This window comes from Chlorocebus sabaeus, chromosome 24, assembly GCF_047675955.1.
Source record: "Chlorocebus sabaeus isolate Y175 chromosome 24, mChlSab1.0.hap1, whole genome shotgun sequence".
Lineage (NCBI taxonomy): Eukaryota > Metazoa > Chordata > Mammalia > Primates > Cercopithecidae > Chlorocebus > Chlorocebus sabaeus.
In genome coordinates, this window is record NC_132927.1 from 11,657,645 (window position 1) to 11,681,310 (window position 23,666).

A 23,666-nucleotide genomic window follows, 5' to 3' on the forward strand; every position below is an offset into this window, starting at 1 on the left:
GGGATCTCCCTTCACCATCCTCTGGGGGATTCCCATTACCGCTCTCCTGTATTGGAACTCCAATTTCCTGTCTTCCTCTTTCTTGGATTAGTCTCTTTAGTGAAAAATTCTCCAGGAGCTTCTCACAGAAGGGTACATGGGAGGTAAAATTTTTGTGAGTTTCCATGTCTGAAAATGTCTTTATATTATTCTTACACATGATGGTATAGCTGGAAATCGATCTCAGGTTAGAAATAATACTATTTCAGAATTTTGAAGGCAGTGTTTTATGCTCCCAGTGTTACTCTTGAAGTCTGAAGACATTCTGGCTCCTTTTCTTTTGTATATGATCTGCTTTATTCTCTCTGGAGGTTTTTGGAGTCTTCTTTTTGTCTCCAGTGTTTTAAAATTTTGCAGTGCTGTGATTTTGTATGGTCTATTTTCATTCATTGAGTTGAACACACAAACTATTTCATTCTAGAAACTGATATCTTCTTATTTGGGGAAATGTTTGTTGGTTATTTTGTTGATGATTCCTTCCCCTCTGTTTCTTGGTTCTCTCTCTCTCAACTCAAATAATGTATCTTCAGACTTCTGTCTCCTACCCCAGCAAAAGCAATATGTAACAGAGGGGGCAAGGGTGTGTGAGTCTAGGAATCTAATGCTTCTTCAGCAGTTTTTCCCAGTTCTTCTTAGTTCAGCCACACACTTCCATTAAGTCTTACTCCTTTACTTCCAGTTCTGGAGTCTTTTGAAAATTGGGTTGGTTTTTAGTTTACCTCTCTTCAGATTTGATTTTGTTGGTCTGTAAAGTCAGTTACCACTTGTTTATCTGCTTTCCAGCTTCCAAAATTTTGTTGCTATTGTCTCCAAAGTCATTGTGGATTTGTCATTTTAGAAGGTCTATATTATTGTTTTTTTGTTTGTTTGTTTGTTTGTTTGTTTTTGAGACGAAGTCTCGCTCTGTCGCCGTGGCTGGAGTGCAGTGGCGCAATCTCAGCTTACTGCAAGCTCCGCTTCCCAGATTCACGCCGTTCTCCCGCCTCAGCCTCCGGAGTAGCTGGGACTACAGGCACCCTCCACCATGCCCGGCTAATTTCTTTTTTTTGTATTTTTAGTAGAGATGGGGTTTTACCGTGTTAGCCAGGATGGTCTCGATCTCCTGACTTCGTGATCCACCCGCCTTGGCCTCCCAAAGTGCTGGGATTACAGGCTTGAGCCACCGCGCCCGGCCTATATTATAGTTTTAATGGAATTTCAAGTGGAATTAAGATTAGATGCTTGTGTTCAGTTTGCCTTAACCTGAAAGTTTATGTTCTACTCTTACCAAGTGTTGACAGAGATTATCACAAAAACCACCCAAATCTGTGATAATGCCAAAAGAAACTCTTTTTTTCTCTGTCTTTTGTTTTATTCTTTCCTTTTCTTTTCTTTTTTGTTCTTTGTTTTGGAGGTGGGGAGAAATAGTAAGGATTGGGAGCTCTAAATTCCCTAATCCAGTCCCTATTGTGTAGTAATAGCTAACATTTATTGAGTATTTTCCCATGTGCTTTGTGTCTACATACATTATCTAAAGTAACCCTCATAATAACCCAATTATTATTTCTACTTTACCAATGATAAAACAGGCTCAGAGAGGAAATGTAACTTCCCCAAGGTCACACAGTTGGTACATAGTAGAATTAGAATCTGAACCCAGACAGCCTGATGCCAAAGCTTGTGCTCTTAATTATGATTATTGAACTATTAAGTAATACAAGTTGGAAAGGTCTCTATTATGTGTCTATCCAGTTTTATTTTTGTATAAGTCCTTCCACTGCAGAGCTTCATAGAATGCTTAAAACATGAACTGGAGATGTCTAAGGTGTCCCTCCCTCCCTTCCTTCCTCCCTCTTATTATTTTTTCTGCATCCAGTCATCCATTGTAAGGTGTCTTTTTATATAGCCAGGTATTTTATATATTTCGAACAGACAGTACTTTACCAGAAAATGGAATCAATAACCATAGCGTACAATTGTGTGTAGCTTTGTAGCAAGATAAAAGCTGTGTGAATTAGTGCAGCCTTGTCCAGGCTACACAAATTTTCAAGCTTCTGAGCTCCCCACTCATCTTACTCTTTCTCTTCTAGTCATGAAACGGAGCCCTTTTATCCTGACAGTATTCATATACTTTCCCAGAGTGAGCAAATTATTCCCTATATGGACTGGACCTAGAACCCTAGGGGGAATTTTTAATAAACCTTTTGAGAATGGAAATTTAAATGCATCAAAATAAGTTAGTTTAATCTTCCTGAAATTAGTTTTCAGTCTTCAGAATACCTATCCTTTCTTGCCTCACAGGATAAGGAGGAAACACAGATATCTTACAGAGAAAATAAAAGGACTAAATGCATATAAATGTTTGGAGAAAAGCCACACTATGAGTCAGGTGGCAAATCTGTCTTCTAGACAGCTTTGACTCTTGGCTAACTGGGGAAATCCATCTAGGCCAACAATTTAATAGTTTTCTAAAAGACTGGATGACTATGTGGGTGCTAATGGCATCAGAGAAGATAGTGGTGAGCAGGAAACATCCCACACTTGACAGGATGTTCCCAAAGCAGGAAGGGATTTCTCTTCCTCCGTAGAATTTTTTCATTAACTAAGGACAAGATGAGATAATTGAAATCTCCCTAAAATACCAAAGACTGACGAAAGCAGGATATAGGACATGGTGGGTCTGATGTAAACCAGTGGGATCATTTATGACTTTATAATGAAGTAATAGTATTTTGTATATATCCATATATCCATTTTTTCCCCCAAGAGATTCAAAGTGCTTTACATAGTGAGTCAGTCAGTGAATACTTTTAGATCTGTGTACGAAGAGGTAGAAGTAGGACTCCTGCTCAGTCAGCCTCAGCCTCTCTCCTCTGGATACACCACCAGACTTACAAAGCTTGCAGCTTACATACCGCCCAGTGAAAGTTTCTTTTTCTTATCTTCCATTTCTCTCATTTTCATCAAGTGCTGATCTGTCTGTTGTATGGTATATAGCACTTAAGTAGTTCCAGCAAGACAATATGATTAAGCTTCCTTTAAATAAATCATCATCTCTTTATCTCTCTGCAAGCAGCAACAGCTGTCAAAGGTAGAACTGAGGCCAAGGCAGCACCAATGGAGCAGGCTGCTAGTGAAAATATGACAAGAATAATTGAAACTAGAAGCCTCAAGCCACAGCTTTGTTAGGTTTCCTGAGCTCTCCGCCTTGGTGGCATTTTCAGAGGTACACAGAAAAATGTTGAATATAGCAGTCACTTGAGAAATACAGGGACACTCTATGTCTGGGACAGGGATTCTCATCCCAAAACTTAGCTCAAGAAAAAAACAGGAGGAACGAAGACAAAGAAGGGACTTAAACTGGATATTAGCTAACCTGCAGAGAGTAATAACATAAAAACAAGTAGAAAGCTCTATTGGACTAGTGTAAGTTATGAGTTCCCTGTTTTTTTCCACTGTAAATTTTGTGGCGAGCACAATGCATCAATTACAGGCATTATGTTTGTGATCTCCTAAGTTCTAGAACACTGCCTCAGGAGAGTTCATCAGTCATTGTCTTCGTCCCTAAAGTGGTCTTGCATTCTCTCAGTTTGTGGGAAATAATTGTCAAAATTAATAAATGCACATGAAAGAATATTTACTTTTCTTGCTTTCTCTTGTCTGCTTTTGACTTAACCCCATTATATCCTCAAATCCAGCCAGACTCAAATAGGAAAATTTCCACCCAGGACAATTAATTCCAGTTCAAGCCCCAAGTTACCATGAGGTTCTTTAGTGAGGTAATCACATAAAAAGTGAAGATGGGCTGGGCATGGTGACCCCTACCTGTAATCTCAACACTTTGGGAAGCAGAGGCAGGAGGATTGCTTGAACCCAGGAATTCAAGACCAGCCTGGGCAACATCATGAGACCCTATCTCTACAAAAAATTTAAAAAAAAAAACTAACCGGCTACAATAGCATACACCTGCAGTCCCACCTACTCAGGAGGCTGAGGTGGGAGGATCGCTGGAGCCTGGGAGATTGAGACCACAGTGAACCATGATCATGCCACTGCACTGCAGCCTGGATAACAGAGCAGGATCAAAAAAAAAAAATGAAGATGAATTATTTCCTGACTTTTTTGTTGTTGTGGTTCTTAAAGACCAGTGTGCTAGTATATTTCCTGGCTTTAGTTTCCCAAACAATTGTAGAACTGGTATTAGAAATCCTTTATATTAGTACACTATGTGGGTTACCTGTGGTTATTTTAAGAACTTCCATTTTTAATGGAATTTTAAATATCTCAGCTTATAAATAACTAAAGATACTGTCTTAAATATCATATATTTAAAATGAATTTGCTCTCTTTTCATAGTTCAGGTTCTGAACTATAGCTATGTGAATGTGTAAAGAGGAGGCAGGTTAAAGACTAAATCACTTTACATCCTTCCTGGTATGTACACTCACATGATTTTATCTGAGAAAAGGGGCCGGGCACAGTGGCTCACGCCTGTAATCCCAGCACTTTGGGAGGCCCAGGTGGGCAGATCACTTGAGGCCAGTAGTTCGAGACCAGCCTGGACAACATGGCGAAACCCTGTCTCTATCAAAAATACAAAAAATAGCCGGGCATGGTGGCGCATGCCTGTGGTCCCAGCTACTTGGGAGGCTGAGGCAGGAGAATCGCTTGAACCCAGTGAGCCAAGATTGTGTCATGCACACCAGCCTGGGTGACAGAGTGAGATTCAGTCTCAAAAAAAAAAAAAAAGAAGAAGAAGAAGATATCTTACACCCCTCAAATGCGTGGTGCTTTGCTCCTCAAACACCCTACCTACTCCCAGTTTGGACTTAGAACAGCTGCTGACCATTTTCAGGGAGAACAGTTTCTACTTTAATCAGACTCCCCTTCTACATCAGGTCGTTTAGAGGAAATTATTCCTGAGTTTAGGGATCCGTGAACTACTTCTGGTTCCTGAAGAGCTATTTACATTGATTCATTTTATACATAGAATAATAACATCAGAAGCTGCCAGGAAATGACACGGATGCATTATCCATGGAGTGCCAGACTAGCTGAATAGAACTGAGGTCTGCTCCTAACTAAGGCTCAGATAAAGTGGAGCTTCTTCTCACCATCCTGCGACTGATTCATTAAAGGGAGGGAAGTTGAACAGAAGGTAGAGAGGTAGATTGAGGAAGGAAATGTACTTAAGCACTGACACATGGCCTCCCTGAATCACCTTATCAAATAGGCCCCTACTTGTTTCCTAAAGTCATTAAAAGAGGGAGATATTGCCAGAAAGAACTTGCCTTGAGAGCCAGGGGGTTTTGAGATCCTTTTTTTTTTTGGGGGGGGGGATGACCAATCTCCATTTTATTTTCTCTTTTTTTAAAAATTTTTTTTATTTCCGTAGGTTATTGGGGGAAAAGGTGGTGTTTGGTTCATGATTAAGTTCTTTAGTGGTGATTTGTGAGATTTTGGTGCACCCATCACCCAAGCAGTATACACTGCACACAATTTGTAGCCTTTTATCCCTCACCCCCTTCCCACTCTTTCCCTCTGAGTCCCCAAAATCCATTTGGTCATTCTTTTGCCTTTGCATTTTCATAGCTTAGCTCCCACTTATGAGTGAGAACATTCGATGATTGGTTTTCCATTCCTGAGTTACTTCACTCAGAATAATAGTCTCCAATTTCATCCAGGTTGCTGCAGATGCCATTAATTCATTCCTTTTTATGGCTGAGTAGTATTCCATCATATACATATACCACAGTTGTTTTTGTTTTTTTCTTTTATTTTTTTTCGAGACGGAGTCTCCCTCTGTCGCGCAGGCTGGAGTGCAGTGGCATGATCTCAGCTCACTGTAAGCTCTGCCTCCCGGGTTCATGCAATTCTCCTGCCTCAGTTCTCAAGTAGCTTGGGACTACAGGCGCCCGCCACCACGCCCAGCTAATTTTTTGTATTTTTAGTAGAGACGGGGTTTCACCATGTTAGCCAGGATGGTCTCGATCTCCTGACCTCATGATCCTCCCACCTCAGCCTCCCAAAGTGCTGGGATTACAGGCGTGAGCCACCGCGCTTGGCCTATACCACAGTTTTTTAATCCACTCGTTGATTGGTAGGCATGGAAGTCATTATACGAAAAAGACGCAAGTTTATAGCAGCACAATTCGCAATTGCAAAAACAAAATCCTTTCTTTATATTACCACGTAGGAACTCCTTGACTAAGTCCCTAATTTCTTTTTCCTTTAGCTTCTTTATTCTCTAAACGAGAAAATACTGCCGACTTCCCTCATAAATTGCTATGAGAAATAATAGTAAACTATCAAAGATAATTTCATCTTTACATGCAAAAAATTGTATGTAAATAATGTTTAATATTTTTGTTAATGATAACTTGATAAATTTTAATAACACTGTAAGGATAGTGGAGGGGTAGGGGAGGCACAGGTGCAGGCAGGAGGGTACCTGAGGAATTCCTACCTTGGACCAGAACACAAAATCGCGGATCCTATACTGATACAAATATAAATTTGGAATAGTAGTTCCAATTACTAATAGTAAATAAATAGGAAGAATGAAATTAGATGACTGACATTTCAATTATGTTTCTACCAGAAAGTGCATTTTGGCCAAATATTAACATGAAACCAGAAGTCAATCATGGCCAGGCATGTTATCTCACGCCTGTAATCCCAACATTTTGGGAGGCCGAGGTGGGAGGATTGCTTAAACCCAGGAATTCGAGTCTAGCTTGGGCAACATGGTGAGACCTCATCTCTAAAGAAGAAAAAAAATTAGCTACTCAGGATGCTGAAGCAGGAGGATGGCTTGGGCCCAGGACATCAAGGCTGCCGTGAGCCATGTTTGTGCCACTGCTGCACTCCAGCCTGGGTGACAGAGTGAAACCCTGTCTCAAAAACAACAACAACAACAAAAAAAACAAATTAAAAAGAAGGTAGTCATTATCCTTTCTGGCTGTCTTCTTTCATGGTGCAGGCTGGATGCTGAGCCCTGTAAATCTCCCCACTGGGTGAACTGCTGCTGCCTGTAGGTGTAGCTGGTCTCCAACCATGACTGGGCTTTACCCTGTCCAGCTCTCTCTGTGTGTCTGCAGTCAGCTCCTGCTCCTAGTCCCCACACCAGCCTATATCTCATCTGCACTGTTGCCCTCAAGCCTCCTACGCCACCCCCTCCACCATCCCTCTGCCAATGACTTACCTCCTGTTGCACATAGAAAATAGAAAATATCAGGATGAATGACTTCACATCTCTACATACACACCACATACACATACCTACACACAAACCACACAATCAGACTTTCCTGTTTTTCGACCTACCCTTATCCTTCCATCTCAGTTGCAAGAGGTGTTCTGTCCACCTGTTCTCTAGATTCTGTCCCCGGCTTTCTTAGGAACCTTGTTTTCTTTTCTGTGCCCATATCTTCAGCCTCTACCTTGGTACTTGCTTTTTCTGATCAAAATATGAATATTCTTAAGTCCCTTCCATCCTTAAAAAAATTGAGAAACTTTCTGCTGGTTGGGTGCGGTGGCTTACGCCTGTAATCCCAGTACTTTGGGAGGCCAAGTCAGACAGATTGCTTGAGGTCAGGAGTTCCAGACCAGCCTGGGCAACGTGGTGAAACCCCATCTCTACAAATAATACAAAAATTAGCCAGGTATGGTGGTGTGCACCTATAGTCCCAGCTATTCAGGAGGCAGAGGTGAGAGAATCACTTGAGCCCAGGAGGTTGAGGCTGCAGTTAGCGTGATTCATACCACTGCAGTCCTCCAGCCTGGGTGACGGAATGAGGCAAAAAAAAAAAAAAGAAAGAAAAAAAACACACACACACACACACACACACACACACACAAACCTTTCTCCCTTCGCAGTGAAGCTTCTGGGAGGTGGGATTTTGAAGAGGCCACAACACTCAGTATCTGAAATGAAGAGCAGAACTGATTGTTTGCTCAGACATAATAGAGCTATACTTGTAGGACAGAGTCTCTCTGGGCAAAACAAACTGCATCCTTATGTAGGATTTAGGGAACCAACTGAAATCTCACTCCTGCCCCCTCTGGCATCATCAAAATGACTCCCCGGGTTGCAGGCCACACTTTGGTTCTATCTGACATGGTGTCCCCATAGCACTGGTACATAACTGCTCCCTCCTTCTTGAAATGCTCCTTATAGTCTCTTTCTGAGAGACCACTGTCTCCTGGGTTTTCATCTTTTTGGTCATGCTTCAGTCTCTGTTACAAGCTTTTCTTAGTACCCCATCCTTTTCTCAAGTGTCATCCTCCATTATCTTCCCTCCAGAGTCTTTACCTATCCTGTTACAGTTCATCTACTCTCTGATGGCACCTGCCATTGCATGTTCCCTGACTCCCAAATCTTTATTTGCAGCCCAGATCCCTCTCCTAAGTGGTAGAGAGCCACATAACTGGCTGCCTACTAGATCTCTCCCACCTTGGGATATCAAAAGCTCCTCCTCTCATAGACTCCAGCTGTCCAATCTGTCTTCCTTTGTCCCTCTCTTTATTTCCCATATCCAGTCAGTGACTAAGTCTGCTCAGTTCTGCTTTACTAACTCCCAGAGGGCTCTGTTCTCTTCATCTTTACTGCCGGTTTTCTCATTAGCTCTTGCCTGAATTACTGCAGAACCCTCCTAATTGATCTCCCTTTTGTAGCCCAGCCTTCATGCAGTCCACAATTTTGATCTCTCTAAAATGGAAGTCATGTCACTCTGTTTTGTTTTGTTTGTTTGTTTGTTTGTGACAGAGTTTCGCTCTTGTTGCCCAGGCTGGAGTGCAATGACGCAATCTCAGCTCACCACAACCTCCACCTCCCGAATTCAAGCGATTCTCCTGCCTCAGCCTCCTGAGTAGCTGGGATTACAGGCATGTGCCACCACGCCCAGCTAGTTTTGTATTTTTAGTAGAGATGAGGTTTCTCCATGTTGGTCAGGCAGGTCTTGAACTCCTGACCTCAGGTGATCCGCCCGCCTTGGCCTCCCAAAGTGCTGGGATTACAGGCATGAGCCACCGTGTCCAGCTCACTCTCCTGTTTTAAATCCTTTGATTTTCCCCCATTGCTTTCAGGCAGGAAAACACTTTACAGAACTTATAAGGACCTCTGGGATCTAACCCTTGCATTCATTTCCAGTCTTATTTCTGGCACGTCCCATGTCATCCTCCCACACTCTGCTTGAGTCACATTTGATACCTTGCAGTTCCTCAAATTCAGCGTGCTAATAAAGAGCCTCCACCTTCAACTTGCTGCTCCTGTCGTTGGAAATTCCCATTCCTTGCCGGGCTAATTCATCTGAAAACTCAGCTCAGCTGTCACTTCCTCTGTGGTGACTTCCCTGACCACCTTCCTCACCTACAGTCTGATTGAAGTGCCCATCCTTTGTGTTCTGTCTTAGTGCATACATTGTATTTTAATAATTTGACTGCAAAGTCCTTGAGGTTAGAGATAACTGTGTTTGGTTGTTTTTTTGTTTGTTTGAGACAGTCTCACTTTGTCTCCCAGGCTGGAGTGCAGTGGCGCGATCTCAGCTCACTGCAACCTCTGTCTCCTGGGTTCAAGCAATTCTCCTGCCTCAGCCTCCCGAGTAGCTGGGACTACAAGCATGTGCCACCACGCCCGGCTAATTTTTTTGTATTTTTAGTAGAGACAGGGTTTCACCATGTTGGTCAGGCTGGTCTCGAACTCCTGACCTCAAATGATCCACCCGCCTCGGCCTTCCAAAGTGCTGGGATTACAGGCGTGAGCCACCATACCTGGCTGGAATAACTGTTTTTTTATATCTGTATCCCAGGTACCATATGCCTAGTGACTTACAGAGGAAGTTCTTCTTAATCTTTGATAAATGAACTGGCCTTTTCAATTCATCAGGACCATAATATTTTATTTTATTAAGAGATAGGGTCTTGTTGTGTTGCCCAGGCTACACTTGAACTACTGGGCTCAAGCAATCCTCCTACCTCAGCATCCCAAGTAGCTGGGACTACATGCGTGTACCACCAAACCTAGCCTCTAGATTCAACTACCAGTTCGCAAGAAGCATAGAAGACTGGAGACTATGTTACATGATACCATAGGGATGCAGTCGGTAAAATCTAAATGGAGGAAATTCTCTGTGAACAATCATATGCCTTAAACTATAAGGGAGAAAAGCTAAATGGAGAAAGAGGTTCTACAGAATCTTAAGAGAGATATCAGGCAATTTCAATGTATGGGAATTTTTTAGATCCTTATTCAAAAAACAATTGTGACTCAGAAATATGAGTCATTTATGTTACATTTATGTTACATAAATTTTATATTAAATGTATTTTACAACAATAAAAGATTTTATCGGGCTGGGCGCGGTGACTCATGCCTATAATCCCAGCACTTTGGGAGGCTGAGGTAGGCAGATCACTTGAAGTCAGGAGCTTGAGACCAGCCTGGCCAACATGGTGAAACCCTGTCTCTTCCAAAAATAGAAAAATTAGCCAGGCATAGTGGTGAGCACCTGTAATCCCAGCTATTTGGGAGGCTGAGGCATGAGAATCACTTGAACCCGGGACGCAGGGGTTGCAGTGAGCCAAGACTGCGACATTGTACTCCAGCCTAGGTGACAGAGTAAGACTCTGTCTCAAAAAAAAAAAAAAAAAAAAAAGGCCGGGCGCGGTGGCTCAAGCCTGTAATCCCAGCACTTTGGGAGGCCGAGACGGGTGGATCACAAGGTCAGGAGATCGAGACCATCCTGGCTAACGCAGTGAAACCCCGTCTCTACTAAAAAAAAATACAAAAAACTAGCCGGGCGAGGTGGCGGGCGCCTGTAGTCCCAGCTACTCAGGAGGCTGAGGCAGGAGAATGGCGCAAACCCAGGAGGCGGAGCTTGCAGTGAGCTGAGATGCGGCCACTGCACTCCAGCCTGGGCGACAGAGCGAGACTCCGTCTCAAAAAAAAAAAAAAAAAAATTGTGCTTATCTTTTTTTTTTTGAGACAGAGTCTCGCTCTGTTGCTCAGGCTGGAGTGCAGTGGCACAATCTCAGCTCACTGCAACCTCCATCGCCTAGGTTGAAGCGATTCTCCTGCGTCAGCCTCCCAGGTAACTGGGTTTACAGGCACATGCCACCACCCCCAGCTAATTTTTTTGTACTGTTAGTAGAGATGAGGTTTCACCAAGTTGGCCAGGTTCGTCTCAAACTCCTGACCTCAAGTCATCCACCTGCCTTGGCCTCCCAAAGTGCTGGGACTACAGGCATGAGCCAACAAGCCCGGTGTGTGCTTAGGTGTGATCTCGGCTCACTGCAGCCTCCACCTCCTGAGCTTAAGTGATTCTCCTGCCTCAGCCTCCCGAGCATCTGGAATTACAGGCGACTGCCACCACACCCAACTAATTTTTGTATTTTTAGTAGAGATGGGGTTTCACCATGTTGGCTAGGCTGGTCTCGAACTCCTGACCTCATGATCCGCCCACCTCGGCCTCCCAAAGTGCTGGGACTATAGGCATGAGCCACTGCAACCTGCCTTGTGCTTATATATCTATATCTATATCTATATCTATATCTATATCTATATCTATCTATCTATATATATATATATATTTTTTTTTTTTTTTTGAGGCAGAGTCTCGCTCTATCACCCAGACTGGAGTGCAGTGGCACTATCTCGGCTCACTGCAAGCTCTGCCTCCTGGGTTCACGCCATTCTCCTGCCTCAGCCTCCCAAGTAGCTGGGACTACAGGCACCCACCACCACGCCTGGCTAATTTTTTGTATTTTTAGTAGAGACGGGGTTTCACCGTGTTAGCCAGAATGGTCTCGATCTTGTGACCTCGTGATCCACCCACCTTGGCCTCCCAAAGTGTTGGGATTACAGGCGTGAGCCACCGCACCCGGCCCCTGTGCTTATCTTTTAAAGCGTTCTTATATTTAGAAATGCATTCCAACATATTTACAGGTGAAATGATATGTCTGGGATTTGTTTCAGAATAATCTGACAGAAGGAAGTGAATGGGTATATAGTTGAAATTAGATTGGCTGTGAGCTGATAATTATGGCAGCTGAGCAATGTGTACATGGCAGTTCATTATGCTATTCTGCCTGTTTTTGTTTATATTTAAAATTTTTGTGATAAAATCCTTTTTTGTTTGTTTGTTTTTTGAGACTGAGTCTCGCTCTGTTGCCCAGGCTAGAGTGTAGTGGCACCATCTCAGCTCACTGCAACCCCCTCCTCCCAGGTTCAAGCAATTCTCCTGCCTCAGCCTCCCAAGTAACTGGGACTACAGGTGCTTGCCACCATACTCAGCTAAGTTGTTTGTATTTTTAGTAGGGACTGGGTTCCACCATGTTGGCCAGGCTGGTCTCAAACTCCTGGCCTCAAGTGATTTGCCTGCCTTGGCCTCCCAAAGTGCTGGCATTACAGGCGTTAGCCACCGTGTCTGGACTGATAAAATCTTTTATTGTTGTAAAATATATTTAATATAAAATTTACCATTTTAACCGTTTTTCAGTATACAATTCAGTGGCATTAACTACTTCATGTTGTTGTGCAACTATTGCCACCATTCATCTCCAGACTTTTGTCATCTTCCCAAACTGAAACTCTGTATCCCTTAAACAATAGCCTCATCCCCCCTCCCTGCTGCCCTGACAACCACCATTCTGTGCTGTGTTTATGAATTTGAACTTTAGGTAACTTATGTAAGTGGAATCATTTGGTATTTGTCCTTTAGTGTCTGGCTTTTTTCACTTAGTTTTCAAGTTCATCCATGTTGTAGCCTGTATTAGAATTTCATTCCTGTTTAAGGCTGAATAATAATCTATTATATGTATATACCACATTTTATCGATCCATTCATCTTTCAGAAATTGACATTTGGGGTGCTTCCAAAACAGTTTTTAAGTTCTTTCCTGGAGGTATCCCATAATGAAGGTTCTTATAAATGAGGTATATTGATGATAGTTATCTTGCTGAGGAACAGACATAGAATGTTTAATTTCTGAAGACATCAGATTCCAAAGGCTTTAGAGTTTCTGAACAGCTACAATCCATACAACCTCAGGAAGTGCCATAGACTGCAGAGGAGGAGGTAAAAAGGTATAAGCCCAGGGAAAGGAAGTTAATATTTGCTGTTTAGGATTACTCAGCAAAGCTCTCGCTCTCATTGGCCTCTCTTACCTCCCAGGCAGATTTTCTGTTTCCGGAGCATCCCTACTCAGTTATTTCTAACCCATGTAGCCTGCCAACTATATTTTTACCCTAAGCTCAGGAACTGCTTTTCATCAGTTTTATGCCAAAAGTTAGTGTGTCACATACGAGTAAAAAAAAAAAAAAAAAAAAAAATCTCATCTCCTCCTACTGGAGATAAGCCAAATTAGGGTAGAAGCCAAACCAGGAAAAGTTTAAACCAAATATGAATCTAAAACGTGTTTGTTTGTTTGTTTGTTTGTTTTGTTTGTTTGAGACAGAGTCTTACCATGTTGCTCAGGCTGGTCTCGAACTCGTGGGTTCAAGACATCCTCCCATCTCGGCCTCTCAAAGCACTGGGATTACAGGCATGAGCCACTGCACCTGGCAAAATATGTTTTTATTCTTCTGATTTTTAGAGAATTATCCTTAATCATCTTGAGGAAAAACGATAGACAGAAAATTAAAATTTAACCCCGATAGTAATCAGAATAAAGAAAATACAGTGGCAAAAGGAGACCATATTTCAAGGAAAAATGATTTTGTGAAAAGGAAAGGTGAAATAGTAGGAAATATTGGAAACAGAAACCCCAAATCATAAGAGAGAAAAAAAGAGTTTTAAGATGGTAAGTCTGACTTGAGTAAGCCTCCATCTTCCCATTCCAGAAGTCTGGGGCAAGTGTACTCCTTACCAGTAAGGGAAGGTATCACTAAGGAGGACCAGTGATGTCTTGTGTGGGATAGGGCAAGCAGGGGATGGGGACGGGGCAGAGTGATACCTTATTTTAGGTTAAGCTTGAGGTATTGGTTACTCAGGAGGTATTAGTTCTGGGATCAGTTTGGAATTTTAGATATGCTCTAGAATGAATTTTATATTGTTTATTTTGTTCTGCTATGTGGTCCAGACTCCAGAATTTATCCTTCCACTTTTATCACACAGTTTTGATTACCATAGCTGTATAAGAAGGACTAAAAATGAGGTAAACTGATTTTTGTACTTCATTCTTTCTTTTCAAAATTGTTTGAGCTATTCTACTTCCTTTGTCTTTACTAGCTATAGCCTTCCAATTCATGAACCTGGACGGTGGTATTGAGTTCTTCTATATGCTTGCTGATTTTCTGTCTAGTTGTTCTCTCAATTATTGAGAGAGGAGTATTGAGGTCTCCAACTGTAGTTGTAGATTTGACTATTTCTCCTTTTGGTTCTGTCAGCTTTTGCTTTCACATATTTTGCAGCTCTGTTGTTTGGTACATACATTTAAGATTGCTATGTTTTCTTAGATTGACCCTCTTATCATTATATAACGTCTTTTGTGTCTCTGGTAATTTTTTCTGCTCTGAAGTATATCTTATTTAATATTAATGTAGCCACTCCAGCTTTCCTTTCATTGTTTGCATGCTATATAACTTTTTCCATCTTTCTACTTTCCACCAGTCTATATGTTTCTATTTGAGGTGAGTGTTTTTTAGATAGCATATAGTTGGGTCATGTTTTTTAATCCACTCTGCCAGCCTCTGTCTTTTAATTAGTATATGTAGACTTTTTATAGCTCATACTGCTATTCATATGTTAGGGCTTATACTTACCATTTATTTTTGTCTTCTGTGTTTTGTCTCTGTTTTACTTTTCCTCCCTTCCTATGGACTACTGAACTTTTTTAGAGTTCCATTTGTATTTCCCTATAATGGCTTTTTAAAATCTATAGTGTTTTTTTCTGGGTGCTGTAATTCCAGCACTTTGGGAGGCTGAGGCAGGTGAATCGTTTGAGGTCAGGAGTTCAAAACCAGCCTGGCCAACATGGTGAAAATCGGTCTTTACTAAAAATACAAAAAAAATTTAGCCAGGCATGGTGCCATGCTCCTGTAATCCCAGCTACTCGGGAGGTTGAGGCAGGAAAATTGCTTGAACCCGGGAGGCGGAAGTTGCAGTGAGCTGAGATCACACTACTGTACTGCAGCGTGGGGGACAGTGAGATTCTGTCTCAAAAAATAAATAAAATAAAATAAAATAAAATCTATAGTGTTTTTGAGTGTATCTTTTTATATAGCATTTTTAGTGGTCACTGTAGGTGTTTGGGGGGTTTTTCGTTTTTTTGTGTTTTTTTTTTTTATTTTGGTGGGGATTTTTTTCAGATAGGGTCTCACTCTGTTGCACAGGCTGGAGTGCAGTGGCGCTCTCATAGCTCATTGCAGCGTTGATCTGTTGGGCCCAAAGGATCCTCCCAGTTCAGCCTCCAGAGTAGCTGGGACCACAGGCACACACCACCATGCCCAACTAATGTTTTTTATTTTTGGTAGAGAAAAAATCTTGCTTTGTTTCCCAGGCTGGTCTCAAACTCCTGAACTCAAGCTGAGGCAGAAATTAAAGAAAGAAAGAAAAAATAAAATTTAAAAAAAAGAGAAATAAGGTTTCCTATATTAGGCTGACTTGTCCCAGAGGCAGCAACAGGCACAGTCCAGACCCAAGTAAAGTCTTGATAATACTATCTAATGTGCCCTGAAGACTCTCCCAGTACTCCCTCAACGTAAGGAAGAGAAAAACAAATTTTCCTTTGTCTTATAGTGTGAGTTTATAGACTCCTATTCTCTGTAACTAGTAACTTCAAGTATTCTGCTTTACCTAAACAGTACAGTGAAAGTCATGAGCCGTCTGAGCAGGCCTGAGCTACAGCCACCTCAGTGCCATAGTGAATGTCATAGAAAGGCAAACCTAGATAACAGCCATCTAGGTTGCATAGCAACAGTTGTGTGTAATCCTGAGTTATACACCTATCACAGTTTGATTAACTCTCTTTGTTCTGCCTCTGTATTTTTGCTTTCACACCACCATAAGTTTGTTTCAGGCTAGCCCACCCCCTTTTTGAAGGGTATGTAAAAGTCAAGTGCTGTCTTTGTTCTTAGCCCAGTTTTTTAGATGTTAAGTCTGCTAGGTCTGAGTGCACTCAATAAAGATCATCCTGCTTTACCTCGAAGTGTCTCTAGTCCTCCTGATTCCCACAACAAAGCAATCCACCCAACTTGGCCTCCCAAAGTGCTGGGTTACAGGTATGAACTACCACACCCAGCCAACTCTACTTGTTTTATACATACACAGACACACACACATACACAGCATCATAGTCTACTGATTTTTTTTTTTTTTTTTAACCAAGTTTTCTGAGTAAGACTGCCTCTTTCCTGGTCTTTTGGCTAAAGAGAACAAGCCTTTGTTGGTTTTTTTTTTTTTTTTTTGTCTGCACACATTGGCATTTCTAGGTTGACAGCTTCTTCAGCTCCAATTCTGGGATATATGTGGCAAAAAGAAAACCCAGGGAACTCACCACCATGTCAGTCCTTGTGTGCTGAGGTCTTCAGCCAGTTTGCCATTTTTCCCTCTACCTTTCCAAGTCTTATGTTCATTTTGTATATAATGTCCAAGGTTTTTAGTTGCACTTAGTAGGAGACATAGGGATAAGCACATCTACTCACTCCATTTTCCCTCCTGGTTTCACTTTTGATCTAACGTAGAATCTTAAGTTGAATTTTTTGTGTTTTTTTAAAAACTATTCCAAGTATACCTATGACACTGACTCAGCCCACTGGATCCAGCCTTGTAATTTACCCTAGAAGAAGTGGGTTCATGGCTGGACTATCATGGAGTTTCAGGCCAGGGCTTTTATGCTGCACACTCATCTTTTTCCCCGTGTCTCTCATTTATTCTCCTTGTTTTCATTGTTTTCAGAGAGCTGCTTCTAGTAGAGACTTCTCAGCCACAAGATGGTTCCCCAGAGTAGTTCAAGATAGGCTTTTCTGCTCTTCCTTGGGCCCCAGTCTTTAATGTACTATTAGTAAACTTAAGACCATTTATCTAAACCAGGATACAGCTATGAAGACACAACTGTATTTATCTTTAAGCCATGTTTTCCTAGTTGCCTGGAAACTTAAGCAATCAGTATCAGAAATAGTTTTTGTTTGAATTTTTTAATAATTGTATTATTATTATTATTATTATTATTATTATTATTATTTAGAGACGGGGTCTTGTTGTGTTGCCCAGGCTGGTCTCAAACTCCTGGCCTCAAGCAGTCCTCCTGCCTCAGCCTCCCAAAGTACTGGGATTACAGGCCTGAGCCACCAGACCCAGCCTATGTCTTTTGAGCTATTTGAATCTATGAATCAAAGTTTACTAGTATAGATGTTTGCTCTTTTATTACTAACCCAACTTTTAAAATAGCTTATAAGATTATGTTTAAACATACATAGAATAGCTTTCTTTGCTGTGTCTACTGAGATAATGAAGACCATTCTCAGCAATCAGACTGTCCACATTCCAAAAAATGGTGACATTACTGTGAAGGGACACACAGTTATCGTGAAAGGCCCCAGAAGAACCCTGCAGAGGGACTTCAATCACATCAGCGTAGATTCAGTCTTCTTGAAAAGAAAAAAAAGAGGCTCCAGGTTGACAAATGGTGGGGAAACAGAAAGGAACTGGCTGCCGTTCAGACTATTTGTAGTCATGTACAGAACATGATCAAGGGTGTTAACACTGGACTTCCATTACAAGGTGAGGTCTATGTATGCTTACTTCCCCATCAATGTCATTATCCAGGAGAATGGATCCCTTGTTGAAATCTGAAATTTCTTGGGTGAAAAATATATCCTCAGGGTTCGGATGAGACCAGGTGTTGCTTGTTCAGTATCTCAAGCACAGAAAAATGAATTAATCCTTGAAGGTAATGACATTGAGCTTGTTTCCCATTTAGAGGCTTTGATTAAGCAAGCCACAGCAGTTAAAAACAAGGATATAGGAAATTTTTGGATGGTATCTATGTCTCTGTAAAAGGAACCGTTCAGCCGGCTGATGAATAAGATCTAAGAGTAGTCCAGCTTCTGAAATAAGATGCCGGATGATTCCCGAGACCTATTTGTGATATTTAAATGATGCAAAAGACCTATTGATTTGGAAAGAAAAATAAAATAAAATAAAATAAAAAAATAAATAGAACAGAAAGACTGGTAAATAGACATTAACAGTCTTTGGGTAGTGAGCTGTGAGTCATTTGTTCTTTCATTTTTCAAGTTTTCAAATATGAACTACTTTATGATGGATGAAAATGGATGTTGGGCATATTCTTCAGCTAATCAGAAAATATTTATTAATGAAAAAAATATATTTATGACCCATCCAATATGTGTAGAGCCAGCATATATGTTTTCTTAGTCTTGATAGTTACATAAGAAAATATTGGAGGCTGGGCACGGTGGCTCACGCCTGTAATCCCAGCACTTTGGTAGGCCGAGGTGGGTGGATCACCTGAGGTCAGGAGTTTGAGACCAGCCTGGCCAACATGGTGAAACTCCGTCTCTACTAAAAATACAAAAATTAGCCAGGTGTGGTGGTGGGTGCCTGTAATCCAAGGTACTCAGGAGGCTGAGGCAGGAGAATCACTTGAACCCAGGAGGCAGAGGTTGCAATGAGCTGAGATTGTGCTACTGCACTCCAGCCTGAGTAAGAGAGCAAGACTCTGTCTCAAAATAATAATAATAATATTGGGTACTCCGTTACTAAAGGCAGGGACTATGGCTTAAAATTCTGTAGCTGTGATACCTACCATATGCCTTACACATAGAGAGGTCTAGGAAATAACTGCCTGAGCACAGAAACCATTGTTCCTAGCTTTGGAGGAAAGAACTGTATTTTACTAGTTGTAAATCTTTGGGTTTGGTGTCCTCAAGGTTGAGTGTTTCAAGGTTGAGTGTTTCAAGTGTTTTAAGGTTGAGCTAACACTCAAGCAGGTTTAGCTCAACCTGCAAGTTGAGCTAAACTTGAGTCTGAAGTGGGCAAGTTGTGTCCATTCTTTTTTTTTTTAAGAGATGGTGTCTCACTCTGTTGCCAAGGAGTGCAGTGGTACAATTGTAGCTCACTGTAGCCTTGAACTCCTCAAGCAATCCTCCTGCCTCAGCCTGTCATGTAGCCAGTACCACAGGTGCATGCCACTATGCCTGGCTAATTTTTATTTTATTCATTCATTCATTCATTCATTCATTCATTTTTTTGAGATGGAGTCTTGCTCTGTCACCCAGGCTGGAGTGCAGTGGTGCAATCTCAGCTCACGGCAACCTCCACCTCGCGGGTTCAAGCAATTCTCCTGCCTCAGCCTCCGCAGTAGCTGGGATTACAGACATGCATCACCATGCCCAGCTAATTTTTGTATTTTTAGTAGAGGTGGAGCCATGTTGGCCAGGCTGGTCTTAAACTCCTGACCTCAAGTGATCCGCCCGCCTCAGCCTCCCAAAATGCTGGGATTACAGGTGAGAGCCACAGTGCCTGGCCTAATTTTTTTTTTTTTTTAAATAGAGACAAGGTCTTGCTGTGTTGACTAGGCTGGTCTAAAACTTCTTACCTCAAGCAGCCCTCCAGTCTCATCCTCCCACAGTACTGAGATTACAGATGTGAGCTACCATACCCAGCCCATTCTATGTCTTAATTATAGAACTAATAATTAGGGATTAAAAAGCCAACTACTCCTTACTGAAATAAGATTAGCAATGGAGTGGACAAAAATTCAGTATCGGTCCAAAGCAATAAACAGTAATATTTTTTAAAATTCAGCTGGCCAGGCACAGTGGCTCACGCCTGTAATCCCAACACTTTGGGAGGCCGAGGCAGGTGGATCACGAGGTCAGGAGTTCCAGACCAGCCTGGCCAATATGGTGAAACCCCATCTCTACTAAAAATACAAAAATTAGCCAGGCATGATGGCGCATGCCTGTAGTCCCAGCTACTCTGGAAGCTGAGGCAGAAGAACCCGGGAGGCGGAGGTTGCAGTGAAGTGAGATTGCGCCACTGCACTCCAGCCTGGGTGACAGAGCGAGACTTCGTCTCAAAAATTAAAAAATAAATAAATAAATAATAAAAAAATTCAGCCCTTGCTAATTCATTATTAGATCATCAGAGTCTACATGTATATTGGATATAACAGGTACTAATGTAATATTTGATAACTGATTAAATAAATGAATTAATTTTATTTATTATAAGGCTTTAAATAATGTCCTGAAAATCTACAGAGGAGGAACTTATGAGTAAAGAGAAGCTAGACTAAAATAAATACCTCTTCCAACCAAGACTCAAGAAAATTAAGGATTTCTGCAAGACCTTTCAACTTGTGGTTTTTGTGGGCCCAGCAATTCTTATAAATTAAAGATCTTTTATACTTCTGATATATGATTATATAATACAAGTTATAGTTTTTTCAGCTTTTGTTTTACTTAGTAATATCCATTTATAGCTTAGTTTAATAGGTGGTACATAAAAGTAATTTATGTACTTTTCCTTATGAAAAATTGAGTATAGGCAAGCTTACCAAAGTACTAGATTTCTAAAAACCCAAGTCTAGACCTTTGAGGAGTTCATGTGCACACAATGAAGTGGAGGCCGATGGGAAGTGGAGAGAATGGGGATAAAGTAACTGACTGGAAAGTAGGCTACAGGGTAGAAATTGACAGATCTTTTGTAGAAAAGGGAATTTCAATGAAAGGAGGCAGTATTAGCAATCAAGTCATAACATAGAAAAGTCACTGTCTAGTCTAATCATTTACAAACTTAAAAAGAAGTAGAAGCCTTTATTCAAATCAAAACTTATGCAGAATACCAATGTGATAAATATATAAAGGTTGAGCTGTTTGGGTTGAAACAAGGTTTGAAATGTATGGGAAACGAAATCCTAGGAAACAAAATCCCATCCCTCTTGAGCCTCTCTATCTCTATCCTAGTGGGCCCTAAAGAGCACAGTTTAAAACAACTGAACTAGGCTGGGTGCAGTGGCTCACACTTGTAATCCCAGTGCTTTGGGAGGCCAACGCAGGAGAATTTATTGAGGCCAGAAGTTCAAGACCAGCCTGGGCAGCATAGTGAGATCCCATCTGTACCAAAAAAAAAAAAAAATTAGGCTGATTAGGCTGGGTATGGTGGCTCAGGCCTGTAATCCCATCTCTTTGGGAGGCTCAGGCGGGTGGATCACCTGAGGTCAGGAGTTCGAGACCAGCCTCACCAACATGGTGAAACCCCGTCTCTACTAAAAATACAAAATTAGCTGGCCATGGTGGTGCATGCCTGTAATCCCAGCTACTTGGGAGGCTGAGGCAGGAAAATCGCTTGAACCCGGGAGGCAGAGGCTACAGTGAGCTGAGATCACGCCATTGTACTCCAGCCTGGGCAACAAAAGTGAAACTCTGTCTCAGAGAAAAAAAAAAAAAAAGCCGGACATGGTGGCTCACATCTGTGGTCCCAACTACTCAGGAGACTGAAGTGGGAAGATTGCTTGAGCCCAGGAATTCAAGGCTGCAATGAGCTGTGATTGCACCTGTGCACTTCAGTCTGGACAACAGAGTGAGACCCTGTCACACACATACACAAAAAAGAAAAACCTCTCTGCAATGTAGCCTGACCAATAGGTAGATGTTAGACATTAATGTGTAATAGGGAAGCATTTTCCTCAGGCTTTCAAAGATGGGAAATTATTATGGATTGTTTTCATACCCCTTACCAGAAAATAGTGCTTTATCATTGAGGTGACCTGCTGGAAAAAATCACTCCACTAATTTGAGAGTTTTCGCTTGACCTTTTGGGGTTCTGGCTTTGTGTTTTTTAGCTCTTGAATATCGTCTCTCAACTAGCCAAACAGAATCTGCGACTGCTGGTCCTAGGCCGGAAGCACATGTTAAGACAGAGTTTCCGGTGGAGAAAGGATGAGATGGCAGAGGTGCAAAAGCAAGCCAGCTGTTTTTTTGCTGATAACATGTAAGTGTTGGAGGTAATAGGTGAATTATACAGTGCTCCAGACATCTGCTTATTAGTTACCTACTTTAAAACCTATTTTTTAAATGCATGTGTATATGTATACTCACCCTCATTTAAAAAAAAAAAGATTTGAGACAACTTACAAAACTAGTTTCTTCTAAAAAAAAAAAAAAAACACTACAGTTCTATGGCAGGATAAACTTAAACAGATGAGGAAATCAGGATAAAGGAGAAGTGGGGAGAAGATAAGTCAGGAGTGAGATTAGTACACCGAATACATGCCATAAGATCCTAAGTAGATCATTTAGCAAATACTTGACCAACAGGAGCACTTTCTATGTTCTTGGAGAAAGAGCAGTACCCTCTTAGAATTTACAATAAACAGATAAACAAACAGGTAATGTCATTCCAGGCAGTGATTAGTACTATGGGGACAATAAAGCAAGGTAGATAGAGTTTAGGTAAGGGATAGTTCAGAGGGTTGTGAATGGGGTGGTCAAGAACAGCCTTTCTGAGGGGGCAAATTCGATGAGGAGTGAGTTATTTGAGAAAGGGGGAGAGGTGGTGGGAAGAACATCCCAAAAAACATGAAATATTTAAAAAGCCCTGAGGCAGGCCGGGCTCACACCTGTAATCCCAACACTTTGGGAGGCCGAGGCAGGCGGATCATGAGGTCAGCAGATCGAGACCATCCTGGCTAACATGGTGAAACCCTGTCTCTACTAAAAATACAAAACATTAACTGGGCGTGGTGGCGGGTGCCTGTAGTCCCAGATACTGAGGAGGCTGAGGCAGGACAATGGCATGAACTCGGGAGGCGGAGCTTGCAGTGAGCCGAGATCGCGCCACTGCACTCCAGCCTCGGTAACAGTGCGAGACTCCATCTCAAAAAAAAAAGAAAAGAGCCCTGAGGCAGGCATAAGCTTGGCATGTGTTTGAGGAAAGCAAGAAGGCCAGTTGGGCTATAATAGCAAGAGGGAAAGTAATAAGTTCTGAGATTAGAGAGAAGGCAGAGACCCCAATACAGAGGAACTTACAGATCCTGGTAGACAAGCAGGAGGCCTAGATTTTATGCTAAATGTAAGGAGAAAATTACTGTTGAGCTGCAGCTTCCCAGGAAGCCAAAGGAACATGGTAAACATGGTCAGTAACAAAACCTACAGTAAGCCAGCCACGGTGGCTCATGCCTATAATCACAGCACTTTGGGAAGCCAAGGCAGGCAGATCACTCAAGATCAGGAGTTCGGGCCGGGCGCGGTGGCTCAAGCCTGTAATCCCAGCACTTTGGGAGGCCGAGACGGGCGGATCACGAGGTCAGGAGATCGAGACCATCCTGGCTAACACTGTGAAACCCCGTCTCTACTAAAAATACAAAAAACTAGCCGGGCGAGGTGGCGGGCGCCTGTAGTCCCAGCTACTCCGGAGGCTGAGGCAGGAGAATGGCATAAACCCGGGAGGCGGAGCTTGCAGTGAGCTGAGATCCGGCCACTGCAGTCCAGCCCGGGCTACAGAGCAAGACTCCGTCTCAAAAAAAAAAAAAAAAAAAAAAAGATCAGGAGTTCGAGACCAGCCTGGCCAACATAGCAAACCCCATCTCTACTAAAAATACAATTAGCCGGGTGTGGTGGCACATGCATGTAGTTCCAGCCACTCAGGAGGCTGAGACAGCAGAATCACTTGAACCTGGAA

General features: G+C 42.0%; 1 protein-coding gene and 1 pseudogene across 3 annotated transcripts in view; both read left to right on the top strand.

Moving 5' to 3' along the window:
• PRORP (protein only RNase P catalytic subunit) overlaps positions 1-23,666 on the top strand; it is a 147,326-nt gene that overhangs the window by 117,863 nt on the left and 5,797 nt on the right. For all 3 annotated transcript variants that reach the window (XM_037983885.2, XM_037983887.2, XM_007986478.3), the window contains one exon: positions 21,829-21,977. In XM_037983885.2, the coding sequence (XP_037839813.1) occupies positions 21,829-21,977 (149 nt within the window). The remainder of the gene's footprint in view (positions 1-21,828; positions 21,978-23,666) is intronic.
• LOC140710083 (large ribosomal subunit protein uL6 pseudogene) lies at positions 17,388-18,136 on the top strand (annotated as a pseudogene).